This window comes from Typopeltis vanoorti, chromosome 15, assembly GCF_054136105.1.
Source record: "Typopeltis vanoorti isolate ZY-2024b chromosome 15, IOZ_Tvanoo_1.0, whole genome shotgun sequence".
Taxonomy (NCBI): Eukaryota; Metazoa; Arthropoda; class Arachnida; order Uropygi; family Thelyphonidae; genus Typopeltis; species Typopeltis vanoorti.
The window spans coordinates 14,148,085-14,174,600 of record NC_143563.1 but is presented as its reverse complement, the minus strand read 5'-3'; the positions used below and the strand labels follow the sequence as shown (position 1 = coordinate 14,174,600).

The following is a 26,516-nucleotide window of genomic DNA, read 5'->3' as shown; positions in this document are numbered from 1 at the left end:
TTCTAGGGTAAACTTGATCCTAGGATGATATGCGTTTAACTTAGTGAGAAATTGTTGAAGTTCATCAGAATTGCTTCATTAAAAGAACTTTGAGTAGTTTTAATATGTCTTCCTCTTCAAACACAGAGGAAATAACGTGCATTACTATCCCTTATGTACAAGGCATCAGTGAACGTATAGCAAAAGTTTTAAAACCACTGAATATTTTTGTTGCCTTTCGACCGTTTAGAAAAATCTCCACCTTTCTCACTTCTCCTAAGGACAAGCTTCCACATCTTAATCATCCAGGTGTCTACCAAATTCCGTGCTCTTGTGGATTATCTTATTTTGGACAAACGGGAAGATCTGCCTCTATTCGGCTAGAAGAACACCAATCTTATATTGAATACTTTAAACCTGAAAAGTCTGGACTTTCTGAACATGGCATCTTCACTAGACACAGAGTTCATTGGAGAAAGACAAGAGTTCTTCACAAAAGTCAGTTTCTCATGGAACGCCTTTATAAAGAAACATGTGAAACTCTACTTCATTCTCCTAACTTAAACAGATCCGACAGCTTACGTCTATCCCCTTTATGGGAGATAGTACTTTACAAATCAGCTAATCTTTCCTAACTTTTTATTGTATTAATTTTTTTTATTTTTTTATTTATTTTTAATTTTTTTTTTTTTAGGAAAGTTATTGACCTTTTTAGTTATCTTACACCAGCTACTTAGGTGGCACTTTTTGGAATTGTCAGTTGGTGTTTAATTTTGAGCTTAATGTACTGAAGATGCCTGTGACACACAGGCGAAAATTATACTAATAAATAATCTTTCTATGTGAGTTTTTTCCGTTATTTATTGTGTACCAATGATATAGTTTGTGGACATATGGCCTGTGTTTGAAGGAAAGAAAGATTTTTATAAATCTGACAGACTGCATCTAAATGATTTAATGATAAATGGTAGGTATGTGGAGAGAGCTTTGTTCAACGAGTATGCTGAAACACCAATTCAGGAAAACTTAGGCAATTAGGGTAGATGCAGGTGAATGTGTGTGAAGACACCCCTGAGGTGAGTGAGTGTGAGAATGACCAGGTGCAGAATCTTGTCTCTCAAGCCAAAATATTAAATAGGGTAGTCAATTCAGGAAGTGAAGGTGGTTTGAGGCCTAAAGGATTGCTGCAGTTTCTATATATTAATTATTATTATTATTATTATTATTATTATTCAGGCCTCCATGAAGTCAAAAGACTCATCGTGGGAGGTTCTTCCTAAGAACATAAAGTCTGTCAAGACTCATCGAGGGGAGGTCCCCCCCCCCCTAAGAAACACAAAGTCTATCATACCACTCCTTAAACTCATTGCCAGAAGTATCAGGAACAAAAGAGAGAGAGAGAGAGAGAAAGAGAGAGAAGAGTTTTTGTCATTGGTTAGTGCAACCTCCCAAAAGTTTAGGCACTAGTGAAACTTGGCTAACAGCAGATGATGTAGTTACAGGGATAGAATGTGAAGGGTTTAGTATTTTCAGGGAAGATAGAGAAGACAGGATGAGGGAGAGGGGTACTGCTGATGACAGCAGATGAATTGCCGCCAAAAAGAATAGAAATAGGTGGGAAGGTGACTGTTAATTTGAAACGGTCTGGTGTAAGATCGGGGCCAATAAGACAAAATATGGTTGGTTGGTTAGTTGCTGCTTATAGGCCAGGGTGTTCCAGGGATGACCTGGAAGACATGCATCAGAAAATTAGTGCATTGAGTGTAGATTGAGTGATTATTATGGGGAACTTCAACTATGGAAATATAGATTGAAGAAAGAGAGATCACATTGGCAGGAAGGAAATGGAATTTATACACCTAAGGAGAGATAATTACTTGAAGCAGCATGTTGTATTGGACCTAGTCATAGGATCAGAAGAGCTGTCCATAACTAAAGTAGCCGCATTGCCTTTGATTGTGGAAACAAAAACTGTGTCCACAGCATTCCACCTGAAAGCAGAGGTGAATTGACCATGCCAAATGCTGTATCGAAGCTGAGGGAGTGTATATTGATTGAAATAATTATAATTGGCCGGCGTTTTATTTTCTATCAAAAGTTCGGTTTCTTTTTGGACAGAGGATGTTTTCTCGACTTTACAAATGTATTTGATAGAAAACCACATAAACTGTTGCTGAAACTAAATAGAATGCAGATGGACAAGTGATTGTCCATCCCCCATTCTAAGTGAGTTGTGTATGAAGATGCAATGTCTTGAAAAGTGACAAGCAGAATATCACAATATTCTGTTCTGGGACCATTATTGTTTATTCCATGTATCAGTGAATATACATGGAGATATTCAGTTATCTGCTGATGCTAAACTGGAAGGACAATTTCAGGATCCCGTGATGTGGCATTGTTACAAAAGCATTTGAATGAGGATTTAATTGATATCCAGAATTGATATCCTCTCATTTAAATGAATAGGGATATCAATTCTGGACAGAGAAGAAGAATGAGATGTACTGTATTAAAGGAGCTTTGCTGCTGCAAGAGGCAGAAAAGGTAAGGGATGTGGAAGTGTTGGTAGACAGGGAGTTAATGTTTGTGGCACATACTGCAAAAGTTGTAAAGGTTATCAAGTAAATTGCTGCCATAATGAGAAGGATAACAAATGGTTTCAGTATAATAGAAGTAATAGTTTCATGTATAAGGCATTAATGAATGAAAGTGGAATGCACTGCCAGTTGATGGTGAATGCTCCAACATAGCATATTTTCAAGGCAAGACGTGATGTATATTGTGATCTATGAGATTTTAACCTCTGACTTCTTGGTGGCCTAGATATGATAATAAAACTTTTATTTCAAATATCAAATCTGAGTGTTTAGCTAGATTTCCGGAATAACAAGCATATGGATGGACAGATATATGTATAGCTAGGGCTCCAAAAATTCATTTGCCCACTCATCACAGGTGAGTTTATCAGAAACAAGTGGCAAGTGAATTTTCATCCAGGTTCTAAATGCATTCAAAATATATTATTTCCTTTGCATAATTTACACAAAGGATTTTTTTTTAATAATCTCATTATTCACTGTTAAGTTATGTAATCAGGGCAGTTGTCAACAAATTGATTAAAGCAATTTTATTTCCAACCAGGAGATAGCATCTTATGTAATTACGAAAGAATTAACTTATTCAATATTTTAAATTAAGGGGATATAAAATCCACATTGTTTCAAAACCGAATAAGAAACTCAAAGATTGGAATCAGAGAGTTTCATGCCGAATATAATTTAATTAACTTATTCAATTAATTTAGCTAGTATCAGAATGAAGTGTCAGTTATTGCTGATGTTATTAAACAAGAATTAGTTCAGGAAATTTGAATACTCCAGTAGAGTGAAGAAATCTATTAGTAAGGATGCTGTACACATATCCATACCACTGTAATTGTTTTTCTATATTTAAATAGAAATTTTTCTATATTGATATAAAGTAGACTGATACTTTGGATAAATAAATTATTATAATAAATTAACAAACATAGTTCTGGAGCCCAGCACGTAGGTACTTATGCATTTTTCAAAATTCCCCTAAAAATAACTGTTAAATCTAAAAACAAGTCTCGATTTAATTGTTTTTAACTGCTGGGTTAAAACTATAATTTAGTTGTAAAGTTGATGTTTCATCTATTTAATACTGTATATGTGGAAAAAACTGAATTCAATGAAGTTTTACTCGGCATTAATAAATCAATGTCAAAAAACATTGTGGATATCAAAAATGTATTTGTTAAGTTACAGTAAAAACATATTGCTCTTTTTAAGAGAAAACAAACATTTAAATAAAAAAATACTAAACTGGGATATTACTGTATCATTTTATTTTTTCATTAAAATAGAAATCACATGGAAAACATAATCCAGGGACTTACCTGGAGCCAAAAAGTAAACTGTGTCTCTTGTAGGAGCATGAACTGCAATATTATGTGTAACAATATTATACTGGAAAGGGATATCTTTTCCTGAGTAAGTCACAGCTCTCCATCTCTCTTTATCTGAAATTTATAAAAATTTCTTTAACATTTATCATTATGCAAAATATATCCAGTATACTGAATGCTGTATGTTTAATATGTTTGTATAAAAATATCTTACACTAATATCAAAAATTCAGGCAAAGAATTAGATCATTTACCAGTCTGAGATAGATCACCATAACAAAGATTCAAAGGAAACAACTCATCTGGCTTGGCCATATTACCAGATCTAACAGCTTCCCATTTGAAGACTCCAGTCTAACAGCCTTTATTTACAGCATTAAAAGCTAATTGTTGATCAAGAACCGACTGGAATGTCTTCTGGCATCTGCCTAAATGTCCTATTATGAATTACAGGAGAAAAAAAATAACTACATATTGGTGGTAAAAGTGCTGGAAAAATCAGTCAAAAAGAGAATTCAAGAATGGGTGAATAAGAATATCACATTCGGGGGGGCAGATCAACATCCAAGGACTGGTGTACAATCCAAGGACTTTCAATACCTTGGATTGTACATAGCAATATAGAAAATGAATTAGAAAACCTAAATAAACAGCTGGCTCTGTTCTTCCATAACAAACTCTGCCCCATCTGGAAATTAATATCATTAAAGACAAAATTAAGACTATACCATGCAGCCAGTAGATCTATCTTCTTGTATGGTTCTCAAATCTGAACAATAAGTACCAAAAAAAAAAAAAAAACTACAGATCTAATTAACTCCTTCAAACTACATGTCTCAGACTGATCCTTGGATACACTTCGATGGACCGTCACTAACTCTGCTGTACTAAATCTGGCTAAGCAAGAACCACTTGTCAATATAGTCAAAAAATTACAACTGAGATGGCTTGGACATCAACTCAGACATCCTGAAGTCTCACCCTTTTTGGAATCTTTCATCCTGTACAAACCAGAAGATGGCAATCACTGTAGAGGAAGACCGCGCAAACAATTTTGGCAATACATCTGTGAAACCATTAATAAACTGATTATCATCATCAAATTCCTGCCATGTACCCTCAAGGAGTGTACAGGATATGAACTCAAAATAAACTGATTAATAACTGTAAAACTCTAATTATCTCAAAATAGAGAGACTTGGAAGACCATAATTTGCAATCTTTAATTTTTGATGTAAATCTCTTTACCCTTTTCACATTGTATCATATTATGAATAAACTATGATGATGGGGGGGGGGGGGGCAACATGACTTTGTGAAGGGCCAATCATGCCTTAGTAATTTACTAACTTTTTATAATAGAGTTAGAGCTGACTTAGATAAAAAAAAAAAAAAAATGGCTACATGATGATTCTGCTGTATTTTGCAAAGCCACTTAAAAAAATACCACATGAAAAGTTCATTTGTCCACTCATCACAGGCGAGTTTATCAGGACAAGTGGCAACTGAATTTTCAGCCAGGTTCTAAATGCATTCAAAATATATTATTCCCTTTGCATAATTTACACAAAGGAATTTTTTTAAATAATCTCATTCACTGTTAAGTTATGTAGATATCTGTTATGCAAATTAAAACAAATGGGGATGGATATTTCACTAGTTATGTGGATAAGAGGGTAACTGCTGGATAGATATCAAAAAGTGGTATATACAGAAGAGGAGAAAGCAAGTGACTAGTAGCGTGTCACAAGGTTCTATACTAAGACCACTACTGTTCAATTTGTACATAAATGATATGGGAAATAATCTGAAAGGAAATATCCAGTTGTTTGCTGATGATACAAAATTAGGTAGAGCAATAGTGAATCAAGATGATGTGAAGAGCCTGCAAGATGATAATTTTTCTATGAAATAAGACTTCAAAATGGAGGAAGAATCTGATTCAGGTCAGATATTGAACAATGACTAGTGGTCATGCATTAGTGAAATGCCCATCTTGTGCTATAACCACTTTCATGAAAGTTGGACAAACATTGTCCAACTTTCGTGTCCTCTCATGGTACCCTCTAGAACTGAATATAAGGTAATCTTCACCTGATGAGATGAAGGTGTGGGTTTAAAATTAGTCTCCCAAATTTTGGGTAAATTAATGTGATTGTAGTAACAGTTTTTGTTACTACATGTAGTAACATGTTTTCCTAACCTTTCCTCTCCCATTATGTTTAAGTAGCCATATCACCTGAGATTAGCTTTGCTAATTCATAATGCTAACAATGTTAAGATCTTTCCTAATATTCTCATTTTTAATATGATACTGCCATTGATGTCACTTGTTAACTCTCCTAGCCTTTCTCAGAAGTCACAGATCTGTGGTCTCCAGTCTCTGATCAAGTGTTTCATTTCTAACTTAGCTTTCAAATCCATAAGTTAAAAGTGATTGGAACACCGTACTGTATACAACAAGTTTAGTATTAATTTCTCTAATTTCTTATTCCATATAAATTTAGTCATTTCACTTCCTACCATACCAGCTTTATTTTTATTTATTTTTTTTTAGGGTTAAAGGATTAAGGATTAAAGGAATAAAGGATTAAACTAAATTTATTACATACCAGTTTTACTAATTCTGCTGGTTATTTCTATATTTAATTTGTAATCTTCATAAAAAAACAATGATGCCTAAATAGCTTAAATGTTCTACTTGTTCTATAGGTTCTCCATTTAGAATGCAATTTTCAGTGTTTCTGCCTATTTTCATTGCTAATTTTCATACCAAATTTATCACAGCAGTTATTCAGTTTAGTCAGAGAATCCTATAGATTTGTACCATAGTTATTTAGAAGTACAACATTATCTGCATAATGTAATGAGCTGAGATTTGTGTCCCAATTTATGATTATTAGGCTTTCAACTATCCTCACATGTGAAACTATACTTGTCTTTATCCAAATCTTATCTATATACGAAATATCACCCAAATACAATTATTCAAGTTTCTTCCCCTTTAGTGTCCCTAAATATTTATTTTATACTGCGCCTTTCAGGACATTTAGTTTAAGATATCAAACTCAAAAATAAGGAGCAATTACCAAAATATGTCTGAGTGTGAAACTAATATGCATTCGTGACCTCGTAACTTAACAACCCCCCCCCCCCACCCCTGCATGATTAGGTTCGTACGTTGTTCCAAGTGGTGCATTGAGCGGCTATCTCAGACAACTGTATTTTCAAAGAACAAAAGTTTATTGAACTCTTAAACATGATACAATTCATTCTTTATCAAATAAAACTCATTTCAATACTAAGAATATACAATATAAATTAACACTAGCTAAACACAAGTATTAGGTTAAGATCCTATATAAGAATTGTGATCATATCACCATAACAGATTCTGTTAATAGTAGAATCTTAAATAAAATACAATGTACATGCATAAATCTCTAGGCACATAAATACTTATTAATGTATAGTAACAAGCTCATTTTCATTCTAGGCTGACATGTACTAAAGTCCTAGTATAATTCTCATTAATCCCTTCAACTGTTCAGTAATTGAGCAATGATTACAGTTACATATGATTTGAATTGACACAAGTTTTTACAGTACCTTTTGACTTGGGTCTTCTACACTGGTCTCTACCCTTTTCCGATTGTACCTTCTTAGGACGAACTCTTCTATAACTTATCACTTCTAAGTTCTTTTGGCACTAAGATGGGCTTTCACAATCTTTACCTTACATGCTTCAATTAAGGACATACATAGGATAATCTATTTCTATTTCTGTTTCTGTGAAACTCACCATGTGAGCACTGACTTCTTTATAGATTTTTCCTTCTCTCGTTACGATTACTGGATGATGAAACACAATGACATTATCTTCTTTCTTTTTAATTAAACGGCGTCCCTCATTTCTTACAATAGGAACACGGAATCGAAATCCTGCACACTTTGTTTCCTTATTGTGTCGGATGGAGAAAACCAGTCACTCAGGAAAACCACGTGAGACCTATACGAAGACTCGTGAAGAAAACTCTGAGGAAAAAAGTCTCGTGGGGGGGTTCCTAACCCTTTTATATGATGACCCCTACTGGCACCTTCTTCAATTTCGTTTCTTTTCTTTCCCCCCTTACTGGAGTTGATTTCACTGACCAATTAGAGTGGCGTTTTTCTGCCAAAACATCATGCGGTCTGTGTGCACGCGACTGACACGTGACAAAGTCTCAATTCGGGAATTATGACCTTGAGCTTTAGTTTTTGTTTAAGCTAACCTCTATGTCATCTATACTAAATTAATCCCCTTTCCAAAATTTTCTAAGAATTAACTCGAATCTTTAATCTCTTATTTCAAGTGTAAAAACTAGCCTCTCACATACAAAATCCTATGACTAACCTTCTTTGCTTTACTTAACCTTATTTTATCATATCACAACTGTAATAAAATTCCCTTCCTTTTTTTTTATTTAGTTCAACAAACAATTTCAGCTATAATTTTCACCTGGATGCAAGCATATTTTTCTTTCTTTTAATTTTTCTGTATTCGTTACTTTCAAAGGCTCTTAACGATATCTGCTTAGGAACAAGCTTGCTTACTTAGTTATCTATACAGGGTTTTTATTTCTTCTCTTGTTACATCATGATAATTTTCACATTCTTAAGTTATCAGGGTGTAACAATCTCCAATTTTGATATCAAGTTCAATGACACTTTCCTTCACAATGTGACCATTAGATGACGAACAACAGTGGAGATAATGTATATCCTTGTCCCACACCTAATTTAACATTAAACAATAAAATTAGTTTAATCCTTTATCCAAGTGTGAGCAAACAAAGTTTGCACCTGAAAGTATCTTCAGGACTGGGGTAAGGTGGTACAGTAAGGTGTTGTACCACCTTACCCCAGTCCTGAAGATACTTTCAGGTGCAAACTTTGTTTGCTCACACTTGGATAAAGGATTAAACTAATTTTATTATACTCTAACTAAGTGAAAAATAAACTTTTAACATTAAACAACTTCCTGTACCTACTTCAATTCTGATGATTTACAACTCAAATATAGACTAAGTATAGCTTAAAATAATGTCCCATTTACCATACAACTGTAGGGTTTTGAATAGATTTTCACTATTAAAGTGAAAATTTGATACTCACAACCTTTCTTTGTCCTCTCTCTATGTGAATTTGCACATTTTTATGTTGGATGATGGTTAGCAATAACTAGGCTGATTTTTCCAAAACATTTCGATATGTCTGGTAATCACTGCTAGTCTAATATTTAGATCTCCAAGAAGGATCAGCTTTTCCTCTTTCATTGTGCCTGCTGCCTTCTCTAATGCCTCAAAAAATTCTTCCACTTCTTCCTTAATAGAACTTCTGTGGGACACAAGTAAGTCTCATTCTCCAGTTCTCCACTCTGATATTTGCCCACATCACTCTACCTTGTTATTGCCTGCCATTCAAGAAGATTATCCTCATATTTAGTCGTAAATATGCTACACCTACTGATTTTTTTCTCTGACTATTATTGCCTGAATATACCATATTGCATTTGTTGCTTAGAAAGATCTCACATGTTTTTGTCTTCTTTGTTTCAGTAACATCTATCATGTTGATCTGGCAATTTTTCTGCTAATTCCATTTCTCTTCTGTTCATGCTTCTTCTATTGATGGTGCCAATCTTGAACTCTGCTGCTGATGAGTTGAGATTTGTTCCAGCAGTTGCTGACTTTTCACTATTCACTCTGGTTCACTGTCAAAAATAATGGTGGCCTCGTTTAACAGGGAAATGTTCCAGTAGGCATGAAATGCTCTCATATTGTACCATCACTTTGCATTTGGTTTAAACCAATAAGAATGCAATTTGGTCGGCTAAATCCCAACCTGTCAGACCATCCTCATTCGTTCCGGATCCAGGCAGATACCCAAACAGGTAGCACCATGAGAAGTCCTGGTTGGTTGGTTGGTTGGTTGGTTCTCTACATTCCTCAAAAGACTACATGGTTATCCAGTTCTGACCCTTAAGCACCTTAAGTTTTTATCTTTCTATCTATGCATATATGCTTTCCTATATGCTTCTCTGACTGAATCAGTTTTTATTCAGACTTTTTCGGTCAGTTTCAAATGTTTGATTCTTATTTTAAAACAAATAGTTGAGAAATCATGGAAATATGACAAAGATCTGTACTCACGTTTTGTAGATCTGAAAAAGGCATATGACAAGGTACCCAGAGAAAAGCATTCAAATTACTGCAATTATATGAGGTAAATGGAACATTATACAGAGCAATACATAGTCTTTATTTCTTTCAATTCTAATTGTAAGTCAAATTAGAATTGAAAGAAATACAGGAAGATGGTTTGATGTAAATCAAGGGTAAAACAAGGATGCACATTATCTCCACTCTTATTCATCATCTATATGGATCGCATTATGAAAGAAAGTAGCATTAAACCATATATTAAAATCAGATATGCTGTACTCCTAAATACATCCAGTGAAAGTCTACAGGATTCTCTAACTAAATTGAATAACAGTCGTAACAAATTTGGAATGAAAATCAGCAATAAAAGACTAAAACTATGAAAATAGGCAAGAACAGAGAAATCTTCACCTGCATTCTGAATGAAGAGTCTACAGAAGAAGAAAAATATTTGAGCTATTTAGACACAGTTTTTAGTGAAGATGGAAAATCAAATTTAGCGATAGTCAACAGAATAAGCAAAGCTGGTATGGCTGGGAGACAGTTGAATAAATTTATATGGAATGAGAGAAATTAGCCAAAACACTAAACTAGCAGTATATAAGATGATGATGTTCAAACAAATTCTAAGTTATGGATCTGAGAGAATTGGGTTAGAAATAAAGCACTTAATCAAAGATCAGAGACCAGAATTCTGATAAAGATTAGGAAAGTGAACAGATGGCATCAATGGCAGAATAATATTAAAAATGAAGATATTAGGAAAGAATTTGACATTGTTTGCATTCAAGAATATGTGCACAGAGCTAATGTCACTTAAACTGAATGGGAGAAGAAAAGTTAGCAAAATATGTGTTTGATGCCAAGATGACAGAAAAAAGACCCAGAGTAAGACCAAGGTCTAGTTGGAGTATTTCAGTGAGAAGTGCCTTAAAAGAATAAAATGTTAGATACAACAATATTGAAGTGCTGACAAGTAATATACTAATTTGGAGGAAAATGGTTGATAGGAAGTTATTAATGATAAAAACTTATTCATGCAACACTGTCATAGTAGCCTGAACACCTTTTGAATCACCATCATCGGCATCCTGATAATTTTGATGGCGATTCTTGTTGTCAAACTCTCTTTTGGTCTTGTTTTTTTTACCAATAATATTTGTATAAGTTGTTCAACTTTTATTCTTTTCAGAACTCAGAACATATTTTTCTTCCAAATGTGACATTCATTTTTATCCTGCTTGGCAGCAATCTCTTTCTATTTAAACTTCTATGTATACCCTTTTATCTTAGACATTGCTATCAAAAATAATGTAACTAAGAAGACAGAGCGTCTTTTCTCCCACCAAATTTTATGAAAATTTTCATGTGGGAACATGGTGTTATTAATGACTGGTCCATATCCTGAGCAGAAAGATACCAGGTGCTTATCATTACTATTAGTCTTGACCTTCTCTAGAAATAGACCAGCCTGGTTGGCTAGGTAGATAGCATATTCACTCTCCAATCAACAGGCTGTGGATTTGAATATCACTGTAAGAACAGATGTTCATGAATATTTTTAGCTTGTAGATAAATTCTGTCGTCAAATAAGAGACTACATGAAACCTTACTAATTAGAGACCTGAAGTGGCTTGAAAATTTTTAATGTTTGGTCCCTAGAGAAATATTTTCAGATTATCTAGCCCTTAACCTACCTGCAATACTAATACTAATATGCTATAAGTTTACAGCTATTTGTGGTTGGAATTTGCATAAAAAAATTCCCATAACTTTTTTAAGGGATTCATTTCTTCCTTTGCTGAGGTTGCTCATCAAATGCTTCATAAAGTGAGACCACAGACACAAATGCATATCAATGTCCATTTTTTGTTTTAAATTTTGTCTATCTCACTTTACTTGAAATTCTCTCCCATTCAAGAAGTGTACTTTCAGTTATTTAGTGTTTGAAGATATCTGTTATTATTATTATTACTCAGGCCTCCAAGGAGTCAAAGGACTCATCATGGGAGGTCCCTCCTAGGAAACACAGTTTATCATACCACTCCTTAAACTCATTGACCATTCTCGCTCTCACCACTCTATCAGCCAATGCATTCCATGATTCAACCACCCTCACCCTCTTGCTCACAGTTTCCTTTCGTAACTTCCAGGGATGGCCCCTTGTCATCACTCCTTCCCGCTGTTCAAACAAACAAAAGAACTCCCCAGTGTCAACCCTGTAACCACCTCTCAACAGTTTTAAAGTCTCAATCATATCACCTCTCCTTCTTCTATCCACCAAACTCTACAGTTCACATTCCTTCAGCCGATCCTCATAACTAACATTGTACAATCCTGCAACTCTTTGTTATCTGTCCTTTGTACCCTTTCCACAGTTAATTTATCCCCTTCAAATCCTGGGGACCAAATCTGAGAACAATAGTCTAAGTGTGGTCTGATTAGGGTCTTATACAATGGAATGATAACTCTTTTATCTCTGCAGGTCAGAGTCCTTCTCATTATTGCAGCAATCCTCTGTGTTACCTTCACCACCTTTGCAATATGTCCCTTGAATTTCAGGTTTCTATCAATCATCAACCCCAGATCTCTTGTCCCCCCCCTACTTCCTCCAGTATAGCTCTTCCAATAGAGTATGCAGCGTCCCATCGATGTGTCTCAAACCTCAAGACCTTACATTTTGCAGCATTAAACCGACCCCCATTCATTTGCCCATCTGTCTAGCTTATTCAAATCCTCTTGCAGGACTACCATATCTGCACTATTACTAATAACCCTTCCTGTTATCTCTTATATTTATTATTTAGAAGACTGCCTCCTAATTTTGTCTTCCTTATCCTGGTAACAGCGATTATGTTACATGATATTTCGGTAATTTTTCTGCCAGTTCCATTTCTTTCCCACTGATGTTTGAAATATTTATGGTTCCTATTTTTAATTATTTTATAATGGAAGTTGTTCCAGTAGTTTACCTTTTAACATTCACTCTAGTTCCCTGATGAAAGCTGCATGGACTTAAAAACAGGTAATGTCCAAATGGCATGATACCTGCATGCATTGTATCATTTATATAACATACATGTAGTTTCAGCTGATATATAATACAAGTTGGTCCCAAATTCTGGTCCCAAATTATCTAAGGTCCCAAATTCTGGTCTACCCATGTTAATTCAGTATTCAAGCAGATACCTAATACCTAATGTAAAGGTGAGAACTACTAAACACCATGTCAAAAGCCTGGTCGGCTTTCTGCATTTCATACAGTCAATGTCCTTCCAGTCAGGACTAAAACCTGAAGTGACCTCTAATCAGAATTTTTTAAATTACTTTTTATAAACTGAAAGGTTTTTTTTTAATTCAGTGACTGACTGAAATTGTCCCACTTGACTAATTTCTACTTCAGTCCACAGACTCCAGCAACATATGGAATGTTTGAAATCTAGTTTGAAAATGAACATTTGAACAATTTTCAACAAATTTTCACTGTAAAAGAAAACTTCTTTTCTGATCCTACTAAGTAACAGAATCATCATCAAATTTCTAATATGTTTATCCTGATATGATATTCTCAATATAATGAAATTCCTGAGACATGTCTACTGTCAAACTACTGACCAATCATCAACATCTCAACATCTCATTATTTTGGAGTCCTCTCCAAAATAATGGAGAAAGTCATCAGTAGACAACTTCTCTGCTACTTAGAGATACACCAATTAATCAGTGACCACCAATACCAATCCCACCATTCAATATCTACAACTGACCTCTCACCCACCACTGGGCACATGCCATGGAAAGGTTGTGTTGTTGCTCTTGACATTTCCAAAGCTTTCAGCTGTATCTGGCATCAAGGCCTGCTCAACAAATTTTCATCCTTTTGTCTCCCTGACACCCTCTGTAACTGAGTAGCCAGCTTCTCTCTTGTCATTCTCAGCAAATCATGGTACATGGCTCCATCTCTTCAGCATTCCTCTACAAATGTTGGACTGCCTTGAGGTTGTCATCACCTACTCTCTTTCTCTTGTACATAAATTACCTCTCTCAATCACCTCTAATCCTATCCAATACTCTGAAGACAACAGTACTCTTATTTCATTCTGCTCATTTGATAAACCATGCAGCACTCTGGCATCCCAAGATTCAAGATCATCCTGTGCCTTAAATATTGATCTACATATCATCCTTCAATTCACCAAAACACAGTCTTGCCTTTTCTCTTGCAAAAGACATCTTAGTTTGGGCAGAAAGCTCTGATCTAACAACAGCAACAACTGGCATTAACCTCTGCCTCTCCTAGCATAAACACATTGCATCAATAACTTCCTCGGTATCCAAACAACGAGGCATTCTCTTTGTTCAAGTCCCAACTGTGTCATGTTCAGAATATTGATCACATGTTTGCAGTGGTGACACTGTCCAGAAGAGAGCAATTCAGCTCATAGACAATCATCTTCACTTCAACCTCTATCTCACAGATGAATGTTTCAGCACTGTATCTATTCTATAACGCATTGTTCCACTGAACTGGCAACCACCATATCTGCATTTTCTACTGCATATGTTGTGTTGTGATGTGCTGCTATATTTTACCAATTTTCGGATTGATGCACCAAAGAAGAAGAAGATGTTAATACAAGAGCAGCAGCTGTCCAGCATCCTTTACTATGTAACTGCAAATACACCAAACCTGCTTCTTTCTCTCTTCCTCTTTTACTCCATCTCTTTCCTCTGGAACAGCCAGCCATATTAAGTATTCCCAAACAACAATCTCCAACTATTCAAAAAAAAAAACGTCAATAAATGTTTGTCTTAATCCTTACCTGCAATCCCACACATGGAACCGATGAGGCCTTGATCAAGCTTCATCTGGATTATTTTGCACAGATTTGTAACCACAGAACCATAACCATTTTATTTCTGCATGTTATGGTCATATTCTGATGTGATGACTTCTCAACTTGTGCAATAAGGATCTGAACCTTAGGTCCTTATCCTCCACGACCACTAACAATCCTAGGTCTCTTCTCTCCTAAACCTCCTTCAAAATTTCCCTAACCAAGCATATTACTTTGCAGCTCACTGTAGCCTACCAAATTCCAGACCCATACACTTTGCAACATTGAACTGACAGTCACCTCCCAACTCATGCAGTGTATTCAAGTCCTCTTGTACAACCCATCTGCCTGAATCCTCATCATTCTCCCCAATTTTGCATCAACTGCAAACAGTTGCATATCTCCAATTAAATTCATCCCAATATAATATGTAAGTTAAACAATGAGAGCTCCAAAACAGATCTCCTTGTGGCACACCACTAGTCACTTTCCTCTTCTGGGATATCGCACCCTAATACACAACTTGCTAATACCTATCTGATCACCTACCCAACTCACTAATCTAGCATCCAATTCCTTCTGCTACAATTTACTTAGCAACCTGTTCTGTAGCAATCTATCTAAAGCCTTGGTATAATTGAAGCATATATCACTATATATTCATCTTCCTTGTGCAATACACTCATCACCTTATTATAGTATATAAGTAAGTTGGTAAAACATGACCGCCTTTTAACATACCCATACTGACAATTATAGAGAATACTGCTGATATCAACCCACTTCTGTATTCTAGCTTTCACCAACCTCCCCAACACCTTAACCACAACTCCAAATATATACAGATCAGCCTATAATTTGTAGACTAGGCCTTATCATCACCTTTGTGAAGTGGAATGATTATACCTTCTTTCCATCCTTTTGGACTTTTACTGTTGTAAGATTCTTCTTAAATAGTTATAATAGTACTAACAAAAAAAATTATATCATTACTAACCAAAACAAGCCTTAAAGTACAAGCCATTAGGAAAAAGAAAGCTAGGACGTCCTCTTAAACGATTCAACGATGACTTCTAAGGCCAGAACAGGCCATGCTAGGCCTAAATCCTGGATACGCATGATGATGATGATCATTAATAACATCCTATTGACAATTTTCCTCCAAATTAATCTTATCTGTCAAAACTACAATATTATAAGATCTTTTATTTCTCTCTTATAATGCACTTCTTACTGTATCAATCCACTTAGATCTTGGTCTTCCTCTGAGTTTTTTCCTGCCATTCAGACAAAAAACATTTGTTTTGCTAACATTTCCTCTCCCATTCTGTTCAAGTCACCATACCACCTGAGATTAGCTCTGCTAACACATTCCTGAATACTAAATATTAAGTTCTTTCCTAATATCCTCATTTTAAATGTGAAACTGCCATTGATGCCACCAGGTCACTCCCTAATCTTCCTCAGAACTCTCTTATCTGTGGTCTCTCTTTAATCAAGTGTTGTATAGCAAAACCAGTTCTCAGATCCGTAAATTAAAATTGGTTCGAACACTGTCTTGTATACATCTAGTTTAGTGTTTTGACTAATTTCTCTCTTATTCCATATAACTTTATTCAATTCACTTCCAACCATGCCAGCTGTGTTAATTCTCCTCCCCTCCATTTTGTCTATTTCCATATTTAATTTGTCATTTTCATTAAAAATTATGCCTAAATAGCTGAAATGTTTTAACTTGTTCCATAGATCCTCCATTCAGGAAGCAGTTGAAATTTAATGTTTGTGCCTATTTTAATTCTCCTTGTCTTTTTTATTGCTAATTTTCATAGCAAATTTATGACATCACTTATTCAGTTTAGTCAGGGAATCCTGCAGACTTGTACTGGACTTATTTAGAAGTATAATGTCAACTGTATAAAGTAAAGAACTAAGATTAACATCTTCAATTTTGAAATCAGGTTTAATGCCACTTTCCTTCATAACCTGATCCATATAGATGATTAACACCAGTGAAGATAATGCACATCCTTGTCTCACACCTGATATAACATCAAATTATCTTCCTTACTTTCTTCAATTCTAAATGCTCACTTACAACTCAATATTGCTTAATTTAATATCCCATTTATACTATATTAATGGGGCATTTTGAGTTATCTGTTATTTGAACATCTTTTCTCTCAGCATCGTATGCCTTTTCCAGATCTATAAAACTTAAATACAGATCTTATTATATTCTCAAGGTTTCTCAACTATTTATCTTAAGGTTAAATCTGATTTTAGCAACCCGTAATAGAATCATCAAAACATAATTACTCTAAAAGTTTCAAATAAAATAATTTCTCTTCCATCTTTCTAAAATATTCAAAATTAAAAAAATAATAACAAAGGAAAGTAAATATACCTCTTGTAAAAGTACTATCAATACTGACAGTAGTATATCCTGGAGCACTCCGACATACAGAAGAATGGCCATAACAGAAACAGGGAAGACACCCAAATTCATTGTGTTTCTGTAAATCAAAATATCCTGGTTTGCACCTGTAAGATATCAAGATTTTAAGTTGATGAGAAAGATTATGTAACACAGTACCAAAGAACAAGGACACATTAGAAGAGAGCAATAGTCAGATTGAGGCCTAATCAGTATGCTATATATTAATTCAAGTTCTCAAATAAAATGGAAGGAAAAACTAAAAAAATATTCTGCTTTTACCAATAAAATACATTATTTACAAAGAATATGAAATTGCTTAAATATAAATAAATATTCTTATAATAAAAAATAATAAAAGAGCTTAAGAATAAAAATTAAAGAATAGTAAAAAACTGAAGGCTTGCCTATCGCATCGTTGTCCTTCAGCATTTTCCTTACAACGGCATATTCCAGTTACTGTGTCACAGGTGGGATTGTTATTAACACTTCCAGCAACATTACAACCACAAGGCCTAAAATATAAAATATGCAGTTTATTTAATACATTAAACAAAAATAAAGTATTAATGCTGTAAAGAACAGATAACACTCTGAAGAAACGCACACACATAGGTATATAAATATATAAGCACCTCCACAGCACAATTGGAAGAATGACAGAACATTGCTCCCTTTAACTGAAAAAGACCTAAGTTTGATTCTCTTCATTGTGATGAGGAATCTTTATATGAGCTTTTTCAATTAAACGTGAGTTAGCCGATCTCATAAGGGCTTTTCTCCCAGAAACTTGGGTTTTCATTCTGCATACAGGCAAATTGGCCATCAGAATACACACAATTTATGAATGAAAATTTTTATCCATTCTTTGCACATTCTCATAATGTGAGAATTGATATCTCACCTAATCCTATGGCTGTATTTGCACTGAGTTCTACAATATCCTAAGTACTTTGAATTCATCAACCTTTGTTCTCATATCGGTTCCTATCATATACAACACAGTAACATCTTCATTTGGATGAGAGACCTTTGCAAAGTGGTCACTAGGTTACTCAACTATTTTTGTCTGCTTCTGTCCACTTGTTACCACCAGCACTTGTTAGTTTTCATCTATAGTCATTCTTCTATCTTTTACTTGCCACACAGCAAAAGAATAAAGATTTCTTTTGGCCTGATCAGCTAATTTCTTCTCATTATTTGATTTTGTCTTCATCACAATGCTGATAACCTTTCATGCCTGTACATTACTGCTTAAGAGTGCTGACAATCATTTTCCTTATATAATTTCCACAACATTTTCTTTCTTTCTAACTCCTACCTGATTAATCCTCCAGATCTTGGTATAGAGTCTCATATTGTTTCCTTCAGTTATCCCTTGACAATCTCCCATACATTGCTTCCCCTTGCAGATTTTATGGCTTTACAAGCAGTCTCCTAAATTACTGACTAGATTTTCTGATCTTATGACCAGATCTAGCACACTTAAATCCAGGGTCCCCTCCATTACATGATGTTGATGTTTCAAGTAACTGTTTCTTAGTAGATGAAAAAATTCCATTACCTTCTTGCCATATGATCTTTCCTTTTTCCCATGTATGTCCCCATAGTTCAAATCTGCCATAATTACTCACCTGCATTCATCATGCTAATTTGCCAATTTCTCAATTCTGTCTAACCTACTTTTCCAATATCTTTATAACCCTTCCTGAGATGTCTTCCACATCTTCCTTGGCCTATAGTGGACAAAATATATTTTGTCCTATTATCCTCTATCTCACACCAGACTAACTCAAATTAACTACTTCCCACATCGCTGTCTTCCTGTTGACCTCCTAATCTTTTTGGCTGCAATTCATACACTACTTCTGCTCTATTCTCTTCATCTCTTGAAAATATCATACTCCTCACATTCTATTCCTGTAACTACATTATCTGCTGTTTAATGATTAAGTTAGGAACATTTTCAAATAATCTCCTTTGCAAGTCTTTTAGGACATGAAAACTGTTCTTAAATGATGCCCTCTGAAAAATACTCTGTTGATTTAGTGGCAGTTTAAGAAAACTATTTTGATGTTCAGGTGTAAGGTGTTCATTTTTTCTTTTTGGAGCAAGAATTTCATCAACAAATAGATAAGCATATTTTGATTTACTATATGTATATTCTGATTTCTTCAGAAGCAGAACCAGAATACATAAAAAAATTAAAAAAAAAAGAATTGGAGAGAGTCAATACTTCAATTCGCCATCTTGTTCTAATAATTATCTTATATCAAAATATTATGCCTCATTACTACCAAAAAGTATTACTTTCAAACAGCATTACATAATTTTCCATGCTAATTTGATTCAAAGAAAACCAAAATTTAGTACTGCTTTTCTGTTTTTATAGCATTCAACTTGTATGTGATCAAATATATATGTAGTCAAACAAATCTTTGCTATTTCTATGCTATAGAAAATTTTCTGCATGTAATAAATATTCCAATTATTAATCAAGATCTCCTATAATAAAGATCTCATGAATGTAACATGTATATGTGGTGGAATTTGGAGAGTGTGTTTGTGGAAAGAATGAACAGAAGATGAAAGAGGGTATGGATAAGTCGAAAGTATGATATTCTGTTGGACTACAAATTATCAATAAATGCAAAATTGGCTGATAAAATAAAAGAGTGTGTAATTGCAGGAGCAACTATGAATCATGGAATAGAAGCGAGCATAATTGCAGTGGCAAATGACTATAAATCACAGAATGGAAGCAAAAAAAAGTACAGCTGAAGAAATGAAAGCAAGTGATGCTGTGGAAGTGAAGGAAGATTGGAATGAATAAATCAAAGAAACAAATGATAAACTGACATATAGTGTAATTGACAGGATGCAAGACTTGAAAAATAAGCTGATCATAATAAGAAGTGAAGTGGAATGTAAAATATGTGCAGTGAGATGAGAAGTTTGGTGAATAAGAATGGATGAGTGCAAAAGGTTAGGATGAAGGAAAGCAGAGAAAAATAGGTAATAATGAATGACTTGAGAATAGTGATGTATGGAGATTCCATATGGTGTGTTTTCCAGGAAGGAGAATTGGTGAGATAATTGATGCATCAGATATAAGAAGTAGATGAGCAAGAGAGTTGGTGGTTGTTGGAACAAATGACTTGGTTGGACATAAAAAGAATGTGAAGATGGATATCTTGGAGGTTGTTGAGGAGAGTGAAAGTAAGAATATAGTTGGAAAGATAGTCGTTTGTTGCCAAGGTATGTTGACAGAACTGTGTGAAGAGAAGGGAATGGAGTTTGTAAATGTGTGGGATGCATTTGAGGAGGCAGATGGAAATGTACAAGTGACAGGTTGCATTTAAATGATTCCATGAAAATTCATCAAAAAAACAGTTAATCTAAAGGCAATTCATCAAATGAACAATTCATCGAATGAAATTCGTTGAAAATGCAATTCATTGAAAACCGAAAATTTTAACTAAAATTTCATTAAATCGATCCAGCCAAAGCGGAATTGCTAATATCATTTCAAAACTTTTTTCAAAAATGTTATAATAAAAGTGATCCATTTAGAACAAAAACTGATCAGGCAGCTTCTTGTACCGACAACTTCTCCTAATTCCGCTAAGTCAGAGAGTTATTGTAATACATAATTTGGACACGTAATTTCTTTGTTGCCCCAAATATAGCTGAACTGAAAACTGGAACAGTTCGACATTTTCTTGTAAAAGTTTCAAATAGCGAATCTGAGTAAAATTCATCAAATAATAATTGCTGTATTGAAGTCGCATATTACTACTAGTAACAATAATAATAATAATAATAATGGACCTGCGTAGGCTGGGCTTTTCCTCCCAAAAACAAGCAAATCAGTTCCATGAACAGACATGAAACAGTTATCGGACAAGAAAGACAATAAGAAACTATATTATTCTATAATTATTCCCTATTAAAGTAGCATTGCTATCTCACTCTGCACAGTTCAGTATTTGTTCTAAATGGATCACTTTTATCATAACATTTTCGAAAAGTTAAAATTTTCAGTGAATTGTTTTTTCTAAGAATTGCATTTTCGACAAACTGCCGTTTGACGAATTGTTCATTTGATTAATTCGATGAATTGTCTTTCAATTAACTGTTTTTTGATGAACTCTCTGCATATCCATTTAAATGGGTTTGGTGTGAGTCAAGAGACTGTTGCTGCAAGGAGGAGCAATGAGTGATGCGAGAAAGATAACAGAGGAAGTAAGAGGTGAAGCAAAAGATCAGGAGAGAGGAACTGGTGAGACTTAAGTGGTTGTAATTAAGAATAGTGTGAGAGGTAATGAGTGAACAAGAATGAAAAATAGACAGAGGGAATCAGGATGAACAGGGAGACACGGTATGAAAGTGGATGTTGGGAGTAGTAGTAGTAGTGAATGTATATATGAGGATGGTCAGTATGGGAATGGAATGTCCTGGAATGTATGGGGGTGTAGTTGAGACTGATGAGATAGATAGGGTAAGTGGTGATAAAGGCAATTCGGAATGGTTAGGTATGGGGGAAAACAGAGCCTACAAGAGCATGGGCAAGACTGGTTATAGACCTAAAAGTGAATTGCTGTTTATTTACTAATACCAGGCACTTCATTAATTGAGTTTATATTGGAAAGGGTATGATGTTATGAGGATAGAAAAACAAAGAGGGGGAGGGGAGGGGTGCTATTGATGATGGCAGATGATAGTACAAAGTTGATATGTGAGATGTAAATAGTAGCAATGGTTTTGAGTCAGTATCACGTGAGGTGGAGGCTGACAGGAAGAGATATTTAGTTAGATGCTGCTATAGGCTAGGGAATGTGGAGAGGGGTGATGAATAAATGTATAAGTAACTTGGATTAGTGAACAAGGGAAGGGTAATTATTATGAGTGATTTCAATTATGGAAGTATAGATGAGAATGAAGAGAGAGCATTTGGTTATAAGGAAAATGAATTTCTTGAGAGAAAACTATGTTATGCAGTATGTGAAGCACAGCACACGAGGATCGAGAGTTAGATCTGATCATTTCAATAGAGGATGTGACTGTGAGTGGGGTTTTGCACTTCCCTCTAGTCGGTGAAAGCGATCATAAAGTGATCACCTGGGTTGTGGCTAGCCACAGAAGACATCTATGAGGAAAGGATATATGTGGAATTACAAGGCTGGTGATTAAGAAAAACTTAGAAGACAGCTTGGAACTATGGTATGGAATAAGGTGTTAAAGTGAGAGGGAGATAAATGCTGCATGGGAACTGACCAAAAGATATTTAACAACACTAATGTGTTGTTAACCTGTCACGCTTCACACGTCTTTCCTCTGGCTGTCTCTCCTTCTCAGTTTACCGCAAACCTACACACACACAGGCCAATACATACACAAAAATTCATACCACCACCCAACACAAAAACTAGGTGTCATAAGCATCCTTAAACACAGAGCTCTAACTATTTGTTCTGATGAACAGGCTCTAAACCAGGAATACAAAATCATCAACCAAACATTTATAAAAAATGGATACAGTAAAAACACTATTCACAAGATCCTCCATAAAGATACCAGTAAGAACAAAAAAGATTTCAGGAATGCGATTGCCATTCCTTATGTTAGAGGCATTTCTGAAAAAATAGACAGAACACTAAGCAAATACAACATTAAAACCACCTTTAAACCCCCAAATAAGTTAAGACACCTACTCAGTTCTTCTAAAGATCCTCTTCCACACCTAGCCCACCCAGGGGTATACAAAATACAATGCACATGTACCATACATAGGGGGAAACAGGGCGAACTGTCCCAATCAGACAAGATGAACACAAACGACACATTAAATACCTCCATTTTGGAAAACCCGGCCTTTCTGACCACGCACTCCAAACATACCACAGAATTGATTGGAAAAATATCAACTCCCTACACAGCACCAAAACCTGGTTTGAGAGAAAATTTAAAGAGTCATGTGAAATGCTCAAACACAATCCAAATCTCAACAAAAATGATGGCCTAACCATTTCAAGAATGTGGAGGATCCATCTATAACCTGTATAACAACCTAAACATAAAAAATCCCACTACAAGAAGACAACCTGGTGAAGTGTTTGTAACATCCAACAACAACTGAAAGAAATCATATAACAATCAGAACTATCCAGAAGAATATTAATACACGAGGACTTTAGCAGTTTATTGTAGTTGTATTTAATTAGTTATTTATTTATTTATTTTTATTTTACTTTACTTTTTTTTTTTTAATTTATTTTATTATATTTTTTTTTTATGTTTTATCACTAGAGGTCAGGCTAGGGAAAAGGATTAATTAACTACGTAGATTTAGTTTACCAGTATACAGGGAATGAGCATGGAGCTTCGTTCCTTATACACTTGTATTCTTCCGATGATGACCTCGATACAGGGGTCAAAACATCAAGTTTTATTTTGTTAGTAATTAATAAAATAATCTGTTCAACACGTGTGTTTTTGTGCCCTAAATTTACAAATATGACTGATGTGTGAATGTATTGGGAAGGTCAGAAGACTGAATAAAGTAGGTGTCAAATGGATGAATGAAGGGGCATGAAATTTGGAAGAACAGGATACTGTGGAGGCTGCACAAGATGAATAACGGTAGCTTGAGGAGTATAAAAAGCAGCCTAGGCAGCAAGAACAGAAATTAGCAAATTAGACCAAATTAGACTGTGGCAAGTAGAAGGAACAATGATTATGATAAGCTGATGTTAATGGATGAAAATGGTACAATTTGGTTGGACATAAAGAGATGGGATTGGTTTAATTGCTGCAAAAGACCTAGTTGAGTTATTCAGTGAATAATTTATAAAGGTATTTCATCCTCATTAGCATGAAATCATAAGAAAGTCTCCTATTTCCTCTACAGGAAATAGGAGAGAATGGCTTAATTGTGAGTGAGCAGGAGGTATGAGAAAATAAATAAGTTGATGTCAATAAGGCGACAGAATATGATGACATATCACCATGTCTTAAGGGAACGTTCCAGAGAAATGGCAGTAGTATTGGCATGCCTGTTTAATAAGAGTCTTACAACAACATAGGTACCAAGAGAGTGGAAAGAGTAGTTCCACTGCATAAAGGTGGTGATAAGGCTGCGGCTACTATAGACTATCGGTATATCCAGAGTTGTAGTTAAGGTACAGGAGATATTAGTGAAAACTAGGATACAGAAATAGATTGATAACAGTATTATTCTCTGTGATTGTTAGCATGCATTTGTTAAAGGAAGATCATGTTTTACCAAATTACTTATGTACTATAATAAGATGAAAAATGAATTGGACAAGGGAGATGTATATACAGTGGTATACCTAGATTTTTCAAAAGCTTTTGTTAGACTGCCACAAGACAACCTGATAAATAATCTGAAATGAATGGGATTGGATAATAACAGACTGGTGAGGTGGATCAGTGAACAGCTATCAGAAAGTTGTATATGGGGGTGCAGTATACCAAAAGAAGAAAGTCACTAGTGGTGTGCTGCAGAGATCTGTATTGGGATGACCATTGCTGTTCAATTTGTATATTAATGATACTGAGATGGGTTTAACTGGTGATATGCAACTGTTTGTAGACGATGCAAAATTGGGGAGAGCAATGCAGAGTAAAGCAGATGTTATGGCCTTGAATAGGACTTGAATAGATTATATGAATGGGCAGGTAAGTGGAACTATGACTTGTTGCAAAGTATAAGATTTTGAAATTTGGTGAGCCACAATGAGATACAAAGTATACACATGGTGGAGAAACTTTAAAGGAGGTAGAGAAGATAAGAGATCTGTGAGTGGACAAGGACCTCAAATTCAGGAGCCACATTGCAGAATTTGTGAAGTTGTCAAATTGGATAATGGCAATGATGCAGATGACCTTGATGTGCAGAAATAAAAGAAATAAAGAGGTTATGATTCCATTGTATAAGGTCTTGATTCATATGAATTATTGTGCACAGATTTGATAATCAGGTTTTCATGGTGAAAGAATATATTACAAAGGGTTCAGAGAAGATTCGCAAAGGTAGTAACTGGACTTTGGAGTGTGGAGTATGAAAACAGACTGAAAGCATGATTTGCAAAGCCTTGTGAATAGGAGGAGGAGAGGGGATATGATTGAGACATATAACTTAGTCATTATCAGGTTGACATCTAAGAGATTTTTCATAGAAGTGGAGAGGGAGATAGAACAAGAACAATAGGACATTCCCTGGAAACTATATAAGGAGGGTATGAGCAAAGGAGTGAGGAGCAGGTTCTTTCCATGGAGAGTGGATGGTGAGTGGAATACATTGCCTGAGCATGTTGTGAATTTGGACTCATTCAATCAGTTTAAGACATGGTTGGATGAGCTGTGTGTGTGATAGTATCTCGCATGTTAACTAGAAATTCACACGTACCACAGTAATTAAATTTTAATAATATGTAGATATTTTGTCTTAAGTATCTTAAGACATCATCAGTACAGTTATTACAAACAATACTAAGAATTACTTTCAAATGAACAGTTAGTGCAAATGCTTACATTGGAATCCCTCTGTATATACAGTATCATGTTTGAGGAATTTAAAAAAAAATTGGCTGTAATTTAAAATTAAATTAAAATATATCTGATAAATTTATTTTAAACAATTGAGGATAATAATTTCCCAGACTTTTAGGACAGTGACACAGTCATTATGGTTCAGATTGGGTCTGTGACGTAAAGCCTCAGCACTTTCTTTATATAAACACTCATGTTTATATAAGGATCTGTGTAGCAGCTTGGTGTTTTTCCATTGGATCCTATGGTTAGGGTTTTTTGATAGATGGATGTGGTCTTATCAAACTGCACAAATCTGGCCTCGCACAACATGGAGTTGAAAATCCTAACCATAGGATCCAATGGAAAAACACCAAGCTGCCACACAGATCCTTATATATAGACATCAGCATTTATATAAAGAAAGTGCTGAAGCCTCACATCACAGACCCGTAACGACTGTCTCACTATCCCAAAAGTCTGGGAAATTATTATCCTCAATTGTATAAATTAAATTTATCAGATATATTTTAATTTAATTTTAAATTACAGCTGATTTTTTTTTAAATTCCTCA

General features: G+C 34.8%; 1 protein-coding gene across 1 annotated transcript in view; it reads right to left on the bottom strand.

Annotated features, from left to right (window-relative positions):
• LanB2 (laminin subunit gamma-1) overlaps positions 1-26,516 on the bottom strand; it is a 403,913-nt gene that overhangs the window by 277,930 nt on the left and 99,467 nt on the right. Inside the window, exons 7-9 of the mRNA XM_090405827.1 lie at positions 17,793-17,900; positions 17,356-17,492; positions 3,902-4,024 (exon numbers count right to left, since the gene is read on the bottom strand). Coding sequence (XP_090261953.1) covers positions 3,902-4,024; positions 17,356-17,492; positions 17,793-17,900 — 368 coding nt within the window. The remainder of the gene's footprint in view (positions 1-3,901; positions 4,025-17,355; positions 17,493-17,792; positions 17,901-26,516) is intronic.